This window comes from Typopeltis vanoorti, chromosome 12 (assembly GCF_054136105.1).
Source record: "Typopeltis vanoorti isolate ZY-2024b chromosome 12, IOZ_Tvanoo_1.0, whole genome shotgun sequence".
NCBI lineage: Eukaryota > Metazoa > Arthropoda > Arachnida > Uropygi > Thelyphonidae > Typopeltis > Typopeltis vanoorti.
In genome coordinates, this window is record NC_143560.1 from 72,796,328 (window position 1) to 72,810,725 (window position 14,398).

General features: G+C 35.9%; 1 protein-coding gene across 2 annotated transcripts in view; it reads right to left on the minus strand.

Moving 5' to 3' along the window:
- LOC150100883 (uncharacterized) overlaps nt 1–14,398 on the minus strand; it is a 211,958-nt gene that overhangs the window by 112,572 nt on the left and 84,988 nt on the right. For both annotated transcript variants that reach the window (XM_090401599.1, XM_090401600.1), the window contains exon 4: nt 14,147–14,237. In XM_090401599.1, the coding sequence (XP_090257725.1) occupies nt 14,147–14,237 (91 nt within the window). The remainder of the gene's footprint in view (nt 1–14,146; nt 14,238–14,398) is intronic.

Below are 14,398 nucleotides of genomic sequence, written 5' to 3' on the forward strand. Positions count from 1 at the left end.
ACAAAGTTTGCATGTGAAGTATCTTCATGCATCATTAGCCCCTTATATATAAGTAGTCCAGTTGTGAAGATACTACACACACACAAAGCTTGTTTGCTTACACTTCAATAAAGAATTAAACCGAGAACATAATTTCTTGACATTTTTAATTTACAGTATAACCAAGCGAAAAAAAACTTTTAACATACAGGTATAAAAGTTTTACAACAACTACAATGTATAACTGAGAAGGCCTGATCAGGAGTTCAAATTCCAAGGTGACTGGAGTAGGGCTTTCATAGTAGTACCTTCTACAAAAAAATAAAAATAAATTAAGAATGTAAGAATTCTGAAGGGCCTGTGTACCTCAGTCAGTTTCACCAGAGCCTTTCAGCTGGAAAAAACCGGATTCAAATCCCATCTGGGATGCAAAGAGCCTTCTTCTTTTTCTTCATAAGTAGCTTCTCCAATTTGGAGGTTAGCAATCTTGATAGGCCAGAGTGTCTATTCCTCTACCATCCTTTTGATCTTGTAATAGTTCTTGTTACCAGTGGTGTAGCTAAAGCTGTTGCCGCCCGGGGCAGTCCCTGAGTTTGCCGCCCCCTCTCAACACACACCAAAAATATTACAAAAAGTCAAAACAACGCATAGGGAAATAAATTAAAACACTATATTCATTTCTGAAGTAAAACTTTAATTTCAACATTCTAAAACGTTATTTTTCTTGCTTTTCTGTTAGTAAAATCGTCGATGACATTGGCGAAGTCTATTTCATTGAAATGTAGGTAATTCTTAATCAAATTTTATTTAGAAAAACTACTCTCACAACTAGCAACACAGCAATTGTGAGGAAAATTCGCAGTAGTATTAACTGAGTTCTCGAGACTGTATTTTAGAATTAACTGCAAAAATTCAAAAAGGTTCAAAGTGCCATCCAGGGAGGACCGCCCCCTCCGCACCCACCTAACAACGCCACTGCTTGTTACCCATCCATTTCTTTACATCATCAACACAAGAAGTTCTTGGTTAAGAGATCTTCCCACTAATTTTCCCTCCAATATTTTCCGAGATGTTTTTCCCTGCTCTTACGAGGATGGTCTGAAAAGTTCTCGGCCTAACAATGAAAAAACGAATTTATAATTTCAAAATTATTTTTATTTTTCAACATGATCTCCCTTCAAGACTAATACATTTATTCCAGTGATGCTTCAGTGCCATTATCCTGTCCCTGTAGTGGTTCTCAGTAAGATCTGCAAAATATCCTTCTACAGCTGCAATCACCTCTTGATTTGAAGAAAAATGCTGACCTGCAAGGAAGAGTATTAGTTTTGGGAAGAGATAGAATTCAGAGGGAACCAAATCTGGGGAAGTGGATGGATTTTCCAACAATCCATAGTGCAGATCAGTTAATTTTCCCCATTGCCAAAACACCTTCGTGGGCAGGTGCATTGTCCTGAAGAAAGATGATTTTTTTTTCTTCTGCAAACTGAATTTTTCTCACGAATTTTTTCATCTAGTCTAGTTAAAAGATCAGAATAATATTCCCTGGTTATTGTTTTACCATTTTCAAGATATAATAAACAAAATGCCTTTAGCACCCCAAAACACCGATGCCATGACATTTCCTGCTGATGGAACCAACTTTGTCGACTTTTGCGCTGAACAACCGGCTTCTGTCCACTGTTTTGACTGCTGTTTGGATTCTGGTGTATAATAGAGAATTCAAATCTCATCCATAGTAAAAAAATGAGTTTTATTCTTGTTAAAACACTCCAAGCACTGTTCAGAGATTTTCATGCGAGTGCATTTTGGATCTGCTGTGAGCAAGCATGGCACTCATCTTGCGCAAAGCTTTTTCATTTACAATTCTTCATGCAAAATATATCCTACACATTCTTTGAAAATGCCTATAGTCTCAGCAATTTTATGCACTTTGACTTGCCGGTCATCCAATACCGGCAAGTCAAAGTGCATAAAATTGCTGAGACTATCCATATCTGAAGGTCATCCATATAGTGCACTTGATCAATGATTTCTGGTGTTGTTACACTTTTTGGATGTCCTTCATGTGGATCATCTTCAAGGCTGGTACAGTCACGTTTAAACTCAGCAGCCCATTTCTTAATTGTTGAAAACGAAGGAGAAGAGTTCCCATAAACTTTTATGAATTTTGAATGAATTTCTTTTGGCGTTAAACCTTCTTTTACAAAGAATTCGTAACCGCACAATACTCAATTTTATCCAGTTCAAAGGATACAGACAACACTTTTGTTTCAGACAGCTGTATAAAACAAACTACTGGATAGAGTGACTTGCAATTTCACATGGATGCTTATGACAGATGTACCCAATTAGAAAAAAAAAATCTTGCCGATAATGTTGCCATCTATGGTCAAGGCTGAGAACATTTTAGACCACCCTCTTAATATGTACCCTGCCATCTTGCACTTTCTCTTTATATGGGCTTCTATGAATGCTCTTTTGGTTCTCAATACCTTCACTTCAATACCTCTTCATTAGTTTTTTTCTCCTTCCAAGAAATCATTGCTCTCCTATAGTACCACATTCCAAAGGCCTGCAATTTTTTGATTATGGATTTGGCATATGTCCATGTCTCACATCCATAATTCAATGTGGACCATACATAGGATTTTATTCTCATTTTAATCTGTTTATTTATTCCAAGGTCATTAGTAATTTATTATTCCAGAATGCTTCTTTTGCCTTAGCTAATCTTGATTTTATTTCCATAACTATTGTTTCATCTTCTGTAATCATTACTCCTGCATAGTTATAGGCCTTTACATTTTTAATGAATCCAAATTGATACTCATAAATTTGTGTTTTATTACTGTTTTTTATTTTTTATTTTTGCTTATTACCATATATTTAGGTTTAAATCTATTTAATACCAAGCCATCATTTGACTCCTTTTGATTAGTATTTCAACCATATCTTGTAACTGTTTTTGATTACTATGAAATCAACAGCAAATCTAATATTGTTAATTCTATTGCCATTTATTTTTATTCCAATTTCTTCATAATCTTTCATTATCATTTCACTGTATACATCGAAAAGTATAGGGGATATTATACACCCTTGTCTCACTCCTCTTTTGACATCTATTGTTTCATTAAGAATTTCTTTTATAATTTGTCTTCTGATTCCAGCATAATTCTATTATTATTATTATTCTGAGGTCTTTTGTCTCAATTTGAATGTCTTTTGATATTCCTATTAACTTTTCATGGCTTACTGTGTCAAATGCTTTTTGAAAGTCTATAAAGCATAGATATATGTTAATATTAATTTTTATTGATCTTTCAATGAGTGTTTAATTCATAAATTGCATTAAATGTACTTTTTCCTAGCATGAATCCTTTTTTTTTTTTTGCTGTACATGGCATTTAATTCTAGAAAGTATTCTATTTTTTATTATTTTCAATAGTATTTCTGAAGTATGGGATATGATACTAATTGTTCTAAAATCTTTACATTCTGCTGCATTGTTCTTTATTGGTATTGGAATGCAAATAGATTTTATGAAGTCTTCTGGCAGTATGCATGTATCAAATATATTCTGCATTACTTCTATTAAAAAATCTGTTCTTTTTTTCCCCCATCTCTTTTATCAACTCAGCTGATATTCCATCACATCTCACCATTTTAACATGAGGTAGTTCTTTTATTGCACTTACTATTTCTTCTTTAAGCATCCTGGATTATTTGACTTAACAATGATCATAGGTTTTCCATGCCTGTGGTCATTATACAGTTCTGTTAGACAGTCTGATATGGAGGTGGAGGAAGGCAAACCAGTCAGGAGAATACATAGTCATAAGACTAATCACCTTCTCCCAAACATTATGGTCATGAAAGTCAATATAGACAAGTCACAGGCCTTATATTATGAGTCTTTGGACTCCATGAAGCCTTGGAAGTAATACTAATTAGGGGAATTATCAATAAGTTTCCCTACTGAGTCCAAGTAAAATAAAAGTAGACCTACTTGAAAAGAGGCAAAGAAAAATCATGGAAGAGAAATCTGGGGAAGAACAAGCTAGGTTCATACACAATAAGGGTTATCAGGACCAAATTTTTGCTTTGAACAAGCAGTCTTACTGCAATTGTTCTACAGAACAATATATCATTTATGCTAAAGTTGTATAAAGAATTCAAGACCTACGTAAGATGGTTTGATGTAGAATCAGGTGTAAGACAAACGTACACAAACCTTCACTGTTATTCAATTCATTATTTACATTCATCACATTAAGAAGGAAAGGGGCATTAAATTCTGATATCAAAATTGGAGGGGTGATGCAGATCATGTTCTACTTCTAATGCATATCAGTCATCAATAATAAGACAAAAACTAATAGGCAGGAATATGGAATCCAACTGTTATTGTTTTATAGAATGAGTAAAACATTTCAACTATTATGCACAATTTTTAGCAAAGATGATAAATTAAATATGGAAACAGATGACAGATTAAGCTGGTATGTGGAACTGTGGAACCAGTTGAATAAATTTATACAGAATAAAGCAGAAATTAGATTTTAACCAATTAATCCAAACGTTCAGTTGAAAAGAAAAAAAAACAACCAAAGATTAGATATCACAGATATGAGAGTTTTCAAGAAAACTGAAGAGAGTGAACAAATGGCATCAGTAGAAGAACTGCTGCTGGTCTAATGTGTAAGCTGCCAGTACAAAGAATTGTTAGTATTTTCTCTTAAACAATGTATAATTCCTGTTAAATGTTCATTTTTTACTATGACTATTATATATTTTTAAGTCAAGAAACAAAATTGATTTAGAGAAAGATGTTGAAAGTTTATTTTTCACTTGGTAGACTATAATGAATTTAGTTTAATCCTTTATCCAAGTGTGAGCAAACAAAGTTTGCGGCTGAAAGTATCTTCAGGACTGGGGTAAGGTAGTACAACACCGGGAAACTCATTGCAAAGGTGGACCAAGCTACCCTCACTCCTATCTCAGTATCTCCCATAATGCAAAAAACATCTCCTTGCAGATATGTATAATGTTATGCATTAAGGGAAGGGACACTACCCATACTAGTTTCGACCTTTATTGAGGTTTCTTCAGTGGGAACCAGGCCCAGACGTGGAGATACCAGGCAGAAGTAATAGAGAGGTAATCTTTACCTATAGAAGTTGCCAAAAGGTGTGCCACCTTTTTTGTTAGATTACTCTGGATTTAGAGAAAGATGTTGAAAATTTATTTTTCACTTGGTTAGACTATAATGAATTTAGTTTAATCCTTTATCCAAGTGTGAACAAACAAAGTTTGCGCCTGAAAGCATCTTCAGAACTGGGGTAAGGTAGTACAACACCGAGCAACTCGTAGCAAAGGCAGACCAAGCTAACATCACTCCTATCTCAGTATCTCCCATAATGCAAAACACATCTCCTAGAGGATTGACAACTCCTACATGTAAAGATGACCTCCCCATTGCTTTTGCCTTGGTATCTCCACTTCTGGGCCTGGCTCCCACTGATGAGACCTCAATAAAGGTCGAAACCGGGGTACTGGCCCTTCCCTTAATGCATAACATTATACATATCCGCAAGGAGATGTGTTTTGCATTATGGGAGATACTGAAATATGGTAGCTTGGTCCACCTTTGCAACGAGTTGCCCTTTGTTGTACTACCTTACCCCAGTCCTGAAGATACTTCCATCCATTTATTGAGACATGCACATTTTACATAATGTGTCATTTTGGTGTTCTGTCATGAATCACAATAGGCTCCAATTGCTAATTAATTTCTTACATTTTTCTGAAAACTTCTTTCTTTTTCCCTCTTTTACCTTGCAGTGTCAAGGGTTTTCTATTCATTTAATTTAACTGCAACCATACACAAGGATAAAGTGGTTAGTCCTATGATTCCCGGTGTATCCTATGGTACTTTCATCAAAACAGCACACAGTAAAAGTATTTATGCAGTATCTGAGAAGAACTGTTTGGATGCTACATGAGTAATTTAAGTACCTGGATAGTAGACATTTTAATGGATGTAGCACCATAGGAATGTGGCAGTTTTTCTCTAAGCCTCTTGTGAGCTGATACCTAGTCTGTCAGTTGGTATAGTACTCATCTGGCAACAACTATTTTCTTATTCAAAATTTCATTCCAAAATCCATACAGATATCGTAGAAAAATTCTCCTCGTTTGTGATTTTATCACGTGCTTTACAAACATCCTCTTCCAGCAAGGTGTGACAATAACCACCCATATGTGGTTATTGTCACATATGGGTGGCTATCGGTGGATAGCCACCCATATGTGACAATGCATATGCACTTTGCACTTTGTTATCAATGCTTGTCCTACCTTTAGGAAAGCGAAACTATGCTACGATCATCCATCGCATTCACAAACTCCACCATCATCTTTATCTTCATTTTTTTTTCTCTTCTTTTACCTTGCGGTGCTGAGGTTTGTTCTATTCTAACTGCAACCGTATACAAGGATAAAGTGGTTAGCCATATGCCTCCCAGTGTATCCTATGTCTGTAGGATACACTGGGAGGCACTCCTTTAGCTAGGGAGAAAAACCCTGCAGTCCATGCCCAAGACTGGCTAACTTGGCTATGTCTGAGAAAGATCCTAAGCTCCTCATGTCAGCGACGAGAATTAAACCAAGGACACTCCTTTCCCAGGCATATGGTTGTGAAGTGCATAGCCATTCAGCTAACTGAGCACATTTTTCTGAAAACTCGAAGCAGAATGATAATAGGTTGAAAAAAATCGAACCCACTTCAGATCACGACAATAATATTATGTATTCTAATTATGTACCCAATAGACAATTGTGTATTGAAGAATGCATGGTTTTTGTCTTGCCAATATATAAAACATGATATACACAAATATAGCATCAAGCTTCATGAACTTCGTGAATCTAACAGAATTATTTTGAAAATAAAAATCTATTGTGGAAAAAAGGAAATGTTTCAGAATATGTTGTAATAGGTTTCACGGTAATAATAAGAACACAGATGGTTAAGAAAATAACTATTTATTAACTTAAAAGCTAATATTTTGCTGGTATTATATCCAGCATCTTCAGAGCACACAACACAAAGTTTGTTACAAAGGCAAGACAACCACAATCCGGTGTAAGAGTGGGGCTAGTAAAAGTGATTGCAGTGTACACCGGATTGTGGTTGTCTTGCCTTTGTAACAAACTTTGTGTTGTGTGCTCTGAAGATGCTGGATATAATACCAGCGAAATATTAGCTTTTAAGTTAATAAATAGTTATTTTCTTAACCATCTGTGTTCTTATTATTACCGTGAAACCTATTACAACATGTCTGACGAACACATAAGCCTATCCACGCATTTCAGAATATGAGCCAAGCTTCAGAGGTTGTCATTAGTTTAATGGAAATTTTATGTAAAAGTTCTGAGTTATTATTATTAATGGTCATTATTCGTTATTTATGTATTATTACTATTAATGAGTCAGAGACTCATCATGGGAGGTACACATTACAGTAAAAGTTCTGAATTATTATTAATGAGTCAGAGTCTCGTTGTGGGAGGTGCACATTACACACAAAGCTCATCCAAATGTTCAATGTATCTACACCCTCTGTCTAAAAAGAAACCAAACTTTTCGAAAATAGAAGAAACTAGTGGCGCCACCTGTTTTATCTTTTTGTTGTAGAAAGCAGCAACCTTCATTAGTGTTGTGTCAACTGTTTATGACATTTGTTTCAATAGAAGCCGAATTATAGTGCCAAGGGTGACACAGTGTGTTTTGACGAACAGTCGGTCGTTGCAATATTTATGCTGTACGCAACGAATTCTCGCTATCAATTGCTTCAAAACTTCGAGATAAAACCCACCACTGACCATTTGGCTAGGCGGAACGAATTCTTTGTGGATAATTGCCTTGGGATCATAGAAACAAATCAGCATTTTCTTTACTTTTGACTTCTCCAAGCGACTTTTTTTTAGATGCCCCTCTTCTGGTGGTCTCCACTCAGCACTCTGGTGAGTTTTTTTCAGGCTCATACTCAAAACACCATGTTTCGTCACCAGTAACGATCATTTCAAGGGAGTTTGAGTCCATACAAATGGTTTTAATGAGGTCCTTACAGTGTTCAATTCGATACATTTTTTTGGTTGTCAGCCAACTTGTGGGAACAAATCGCGAATTCAATTTACGAAGGCCCAAACTCTCAATCAAAATGTTGTGCAGAGTTGATTTTGGAATCCCCAATTCATCTTCAATCAATCTCAAGGACGATTTCGGGTTTTCTTTGATGAAATCACGCAATTTTTGGATGTTAACTTCACTCAGTCCAGTTTTTGGACAGCCCAGCTTTTCGTCGTCCTCAAGCATCTCACGACCACTTTGAAATCGCTTAAACTACTCGTAAACTTGAGTAAGGGATAAGCATTCGTCACCGTATGCTTTTTGAAGCATTTGATGTGTTTCAGTAAAACTTTCACTAAGTTTAACACAAAAGTCAATCATAGCTCTCTGTTTGAAACTCATCCTCCGAATGTTCGTCAAAACACACTGTCACTCTAACTCGGCTTCCAATGAAACAAATGTCATAAACAGTTGACATAACACTAATGAAGGTTGTGGCTTTCCACAACAAAAAGATACAACAGGTGTATAATAAATTTAGTTTAATCCTTTATACTTCAGGCACAAACTTTGTTAAAGTTTGCGCCTGAAGTAGTTCAGGACTGAGGCAACTCGTAGTAAAGGTGGACCAAGCTCTCATCACTGCTTTCTCAGTATCTCCCATAATATAAAGCTATGCATTAAGGGTTTCGACCTTTATTGAGGTCTCGTCGGTGGAAGGAAGACCTAGAAGTGGTGATACTAAGGCAGAAGCAATGGAGAGGTCATATTTACTTACACGAGTTGCCAAAAGGTGTACCACATTACTATTAATTTACTCTGGATTTAGAGAAAGATGCTGGAAGTTTATTTTCCACTTGGTTATACTATAATAAATTAAGTTTAATCCTTTACCCAAGTGTAGGCAAACAAAGCTTGCGCCTGAAGTAGTTTAGGACTGAGGCAACTTGTAGTAAAGGTGGACCAAGCTCTCATCACTGCTTGTCTCAGTATCTCCCATAATGCAAAGCACATCTTGCGGACATGTATAAAGCTATGCATTAAGGAAAGGGCCACTACCCAGACCGTAGACTATAATAAATTTAGTTTAATCCTTTACCCAAGTGAAGGCAAACAAAGTTTGGGCCTGAAGTAGTTCAGGACTGAGGCAACTCGTAGTAAAGGTGAACCAAGCTCTCATCACTCCTTGTCTCAGTATCTCCCATAATGCAAAGCATTATGGGAGATACTGAGACAAGGAGTTACTGTCTCCTTGTGGACATGTATAAAGCTATGCAATAAGGGAAGGGCCACTACCCAGATCAGTTTCGACCTTTATTGAGGTTTCGTCAGTGGGAGGCAGACCCAGAAGTGGTGATATTGAGGCAGAAGCAATGGAGAGGTCATATTTACTTATATAAGTAAATTTACTTAAATTTACATTTACTTATATAAGTAAATATGACCTCTCCATTGCTTCTGCCTCAGTATCACCACTTCTGGGTCTGCCTCCCATTGACGAGACCTCAATAAAGGTCGAAACCGATCTGGGTAGTGGCCCTTCCCTTATTGCATAGCTTTATACATGTCCACAAGGAGATGTGCTTTGCATTATGGGAGATACTGAGACAAGGAGTGATGAGAGCTTGGTTCACCTTTACCACGAGTTGCCTTAGTCCTGAACTACTTCAAGCGCAAACTTTGTTTGCCTACACTTGGGTAAGGATTAAACTAAATTTATTATAGTCTAACCAAGTGGAAAATAAACTTCCAATACAACAGGTAGCACCAATAGTTTCTTCTATTTTCGAAAAGTTCAGTTTCTTTTTGGACAGAAGGTGTATATTCACAACACACTCAGGCAATTTATTCCATTCACCAACCACTCTTCATGTAAAGAACTTGCTCCTCTGCTCACACCTTCCTTATATAGTTTCCAGGGATGGCCTCTTCCTCTATCATCTCTCACATTCTATGAAAAATCTCTTCCGTGTCAACCTGATAATAACCCCTGAACTAGCTTATATGTCTCGATCATATCCCCCCCCCTCCTCCTATTCTGGACCCTTTCTAACATATCCTCATCACTATGAAAACCCAGTGACCAAATCTGTGCACAATAATAATGGAATCATAACCTCATTATTTCTGCATGTCAGGGACCTCTGCATTACTGCCATTATCTGATGTGACGTTTTCACATCAGACAATGTTGTGAAGTTGTGTAATGTGACCCCTGAATTTCAAGTCCGTGTCCACCACCACTCCCAGATCTCTTATCTCCTTTACCTCCTTAAAAGTTTCCTCGCCAAGTGTATACTTTGCTTCTCATCGTTGCTTACCACATTTCAAAATCTTACATTTGGCAACGTTGAACTGAGAGTTAAACTTACCTGCCTTCATGCAATCTATTCAAGTCCTCCTGTAAGGCCATAATGTCTGTTTGATTCTGCATTGTTCTCCCTAATTTTGCATCATCTGCAAACAGCTGCATATCACCAGTCAAATTCATTCCAATATCATTAATATACAAACTGAACAACAATAGTCCCAAAACTGACTCCTGTGACACATCACTAGTGATCTTCCTCTTTCAGGATACTGCACCCCCAATATACAACTTTCTGATCCAACTCAAAAGTCTGTTATTCAATCCCATCCATTTCAATTTATTTAACAGTTTGTTATGTGGTGGTCTATTAAAAGAGAGTGAAATTGTCAGAATGCAAGATTTGATGAAACAGTTATTCAAAATGAAAAATGAAATGAGGAATATGTAGAGTGATATTAGACATTTAATGGAAACAAATGAAAGTGTGCAAAAGAATAGAATGAAAGAAAAAAAGGTAAAAGAGGTGACGAGTGATTTGAGAGTATCATTCGTCACTTTAATGGGAGAATCTATAAGGTCTACTATCCAGGAGGGAGAATAAACAAGATAATTCATGCTTTGGACATGAGAAGGAAACAAGCAAGAGAATAAGTGGTTGTGGGAACAAATGATTTAAGTGGGCATAAGGAGAATGTAAGGGCAAATATCAGGAGGTTATTGAGGAGAGTAAAAGATAACAGTATAGTGGGAAAGATTTTCGCTGTGTTGCTGAGCTATCAAAGAAATTTCTTTAACAAAATTTTTGTTAAGCCAATCAAAGCAAACCAAAAAATAAAAAAGGATGAAGTAATTTGGCAATATACTAATTCTGTTGTAATTTATAAATGGAAGGACAAGAGAAATATCCACATAATATCCAATATGCATACAGTTGAGCTAATTATGTTAGCAACAGAAATGGAAAAATTTCAAAAAAATAAAGAGTCTAATATTGTCTATGACTGCAACAAAGGAATGTCTAGTATTAACACAACTGATTCAAATGCTCTCTTATTATTTGGCTCTGAGAAAGACAGTCACATGGTATAAAAAAACTGGTTTGTAAATATTTGAAATCTATATCCACAATATATATATACCCTGATATGTGTGTGTGTGTGTCTGTGTAATATAAAATGTCACCATACTGTAGATCGTCGTCGTCCAGTAGCATCCTCTAGCAAGAGGGTTGCAGCAGATGAGCAGCTCTTCTCCATTTCTCTCTGTCTGTCGTCTCCGTCATTCTTAAACCAGTCCATTCCACGATGTCATTGAACCGCTCTCTAGTTGGTCTTCCACATCTTCTCTTCCCCTCAACTTTCCCTTGTAATATAGTTCTTGTCAGGTGTCCCGAAGAACCTCTCAGAATATGTCCTGCAAATCTGGTTTTTCTTTGCATAATATTGAGCAGTGTTCTTTCCATCCCAACTCTTCTTAAAACTTCTTGACTTGATATTCTCTCAGTATAGCTAATCTTTTCCATCTCTCTATAACACCACATTTCCAATGCATTAATTCTTCCCATATCTCTCTTTTTGAGTGTCCATGACTCACTTTCATAACTAGCAACACTCCAAACTGTTGCTTTAACTATTCCAACTCTAACACCTATTTTAATATTCTTGTTTATTAAAATTCTCTTCATTTCCATAAATGCCGATTTAGCTTTGCCTATTCTATATCTAATGTCCAACTCTGAAGTTCCTTTCTCTGAGATCTAGCTACCTAAATATTGAAATCTATCCACGTCTTCTAAAATCTTTCCTCCACATCTTATTTTTACATTATCTCCTATTTTTCTGCCCATTATCATTATCTTGGTCTTCTTTGTGTTAATCCTTAGTCCGTACTCTTTACAAGAGTTTAATTCTTTGAGCAATTTGTTGTAATCCGTTTTCACTTTCTGCCATCACTACTACATCATCTGCATATCTTAAGTTATTAATGATTCTTCCATTTACTTTTATTCCTTCTTCTACATCCTCAACTGACTCTCTAAGCATCTGTTGACTATAAAAGTTAAACAATAATGGTGATAACTTGCATCCTTGTCTAACTCCTCTCTCCACTGGGAATTCTCCTGTTTCCTCTCCATTTCACATACTGATGCTGTTTGTGACCAATATAATCTCTTTAAAATTTCCAAGTCATAAGAGTCAATATCAATATTTTCTAGAATGTCAAAAAAACTTTTATGTTTCACTGTATCAAATGACTTTTCAAAATCTAGAAATCCCCCAAACAACTTTCCACCATGGTTTAGTGTTTTCTCCCCAATAATTCTTAGACAAGTTATAGCCTCTCTTGGTACTTAAGTAGAGAAAACAATTTCAAGTAACATTAGTGCTTGTAGTTGTACATCCTACCTTCCTGTTTTACACATAGATGTAAACCCACATCATACTAAGCAAACTTCCAAAACCAAATTTGATAGAATAGGAATGGTTAATTCTTATTTCCATGGTCTTCAATGTCTGTAAATTTTCATGTTTACCCTGTTTGCAGGATGAAAATACTGGGAGGGTAAAACACTGCCACTTCTATATGAAACAGCTAACACATTTTCAGTTGAAAAGTCCTGATAAATGTTTTTCACGTTCTAGACAGGATTCGAACTGAGGTCTTTCTAGCTAAAGGGCACTGGTGAAACTGACTAAGCTATGAAGAATCTCACTTGGACATCACACAAACAAATTTGTTTATCTAGAAGCTCTCTTTTTCTGGTACTAATAAACATTTAATATTCATGATAACAATGTTTCTCACAATATTTGTAAAGTCATGGCAAACAGAAATGCTGTAACAGAGCAGGCATGCACGCACGCACGCACACACACACACACACACACAGGTATGGCACAATGCATGATATTAAGGAGAGTTCTCACAGCACTATTAAGTGTTGTGTTCTTGCCAACCCTTGGTATTGGGGGGGAGGGCTGAGTATTTGCATTATGAAAACAACTTTAGTAAGGTGATACCAAAATTTGTATCTTGGGATAAGAAAAGTCTAATTTACTCTTCAAATTGAAGAATTCTTCTAAATCATACTTGCTAAAAACCACAAAGACAACTCTGAGCAGAATAAAAACATGTGGCCACCAGGAGAGTGTTTTCCAACCTTAACTAAACATAACCCACTCACATAATAAAGTTTTTAAACTATTTTTGGAAAAGATCCAAACATATCTCCAAAGTCAGTTCCGTTCTCCTAAATTGCAAAAGTACTCCTATGCTCATATCACAAAACCATCTCGAGACATCAGTAATGAAATTAACGAATTTTTTGTTTCACTTAAAGCAATGAGGCTGTGAAGCTATGAGATTTATGTATTTATTATGTCTGTTAACTGAGGGTGTTTGATGGCCAGTGTTTATGTTTTGTGGGATGAAAACCTGGGTTCCTAGGAGAGAGAGAGAAAACCCTGCCACTTTTGTATGAGACTGATACGTCTGATGATAGGCTTTAAATAAAAAGACCTTATAAAGGTTTCAAATGTCCTCATGATATTTAAACTCGGTATAAGACAGAAGCCAAATAAAGAGCAAATGCTGTATTGTTCTGTGCAACTACATTATGATTCTGCTGTAGCTTGTACATTACCTTCTAACACACTACTATTTAATTTTTTTTTTAGTGTTTCAATATGTTGAAATATATAACTTAAAAACAAACTTACATTTTTGTTACTTTTAACATGAATCACTTGATACTTTTCGATCATTATTATACCCTCCTCCCAGTTGTCTTCAGAATCAAGCTCTTTGTTCCTTAAAAAATTTCACACGTTTACTTACCACCAGATCAAGTTTTAAAAAAATATCAAGTCTAATAAAGTAAAGAACTAAAATATAAAATAAATAAAAGGAGCAAATGAAATGGTTGTCAGTTTAATGTTAGTAAGTGCCAAGTTATGCACTTTGGCGTGATA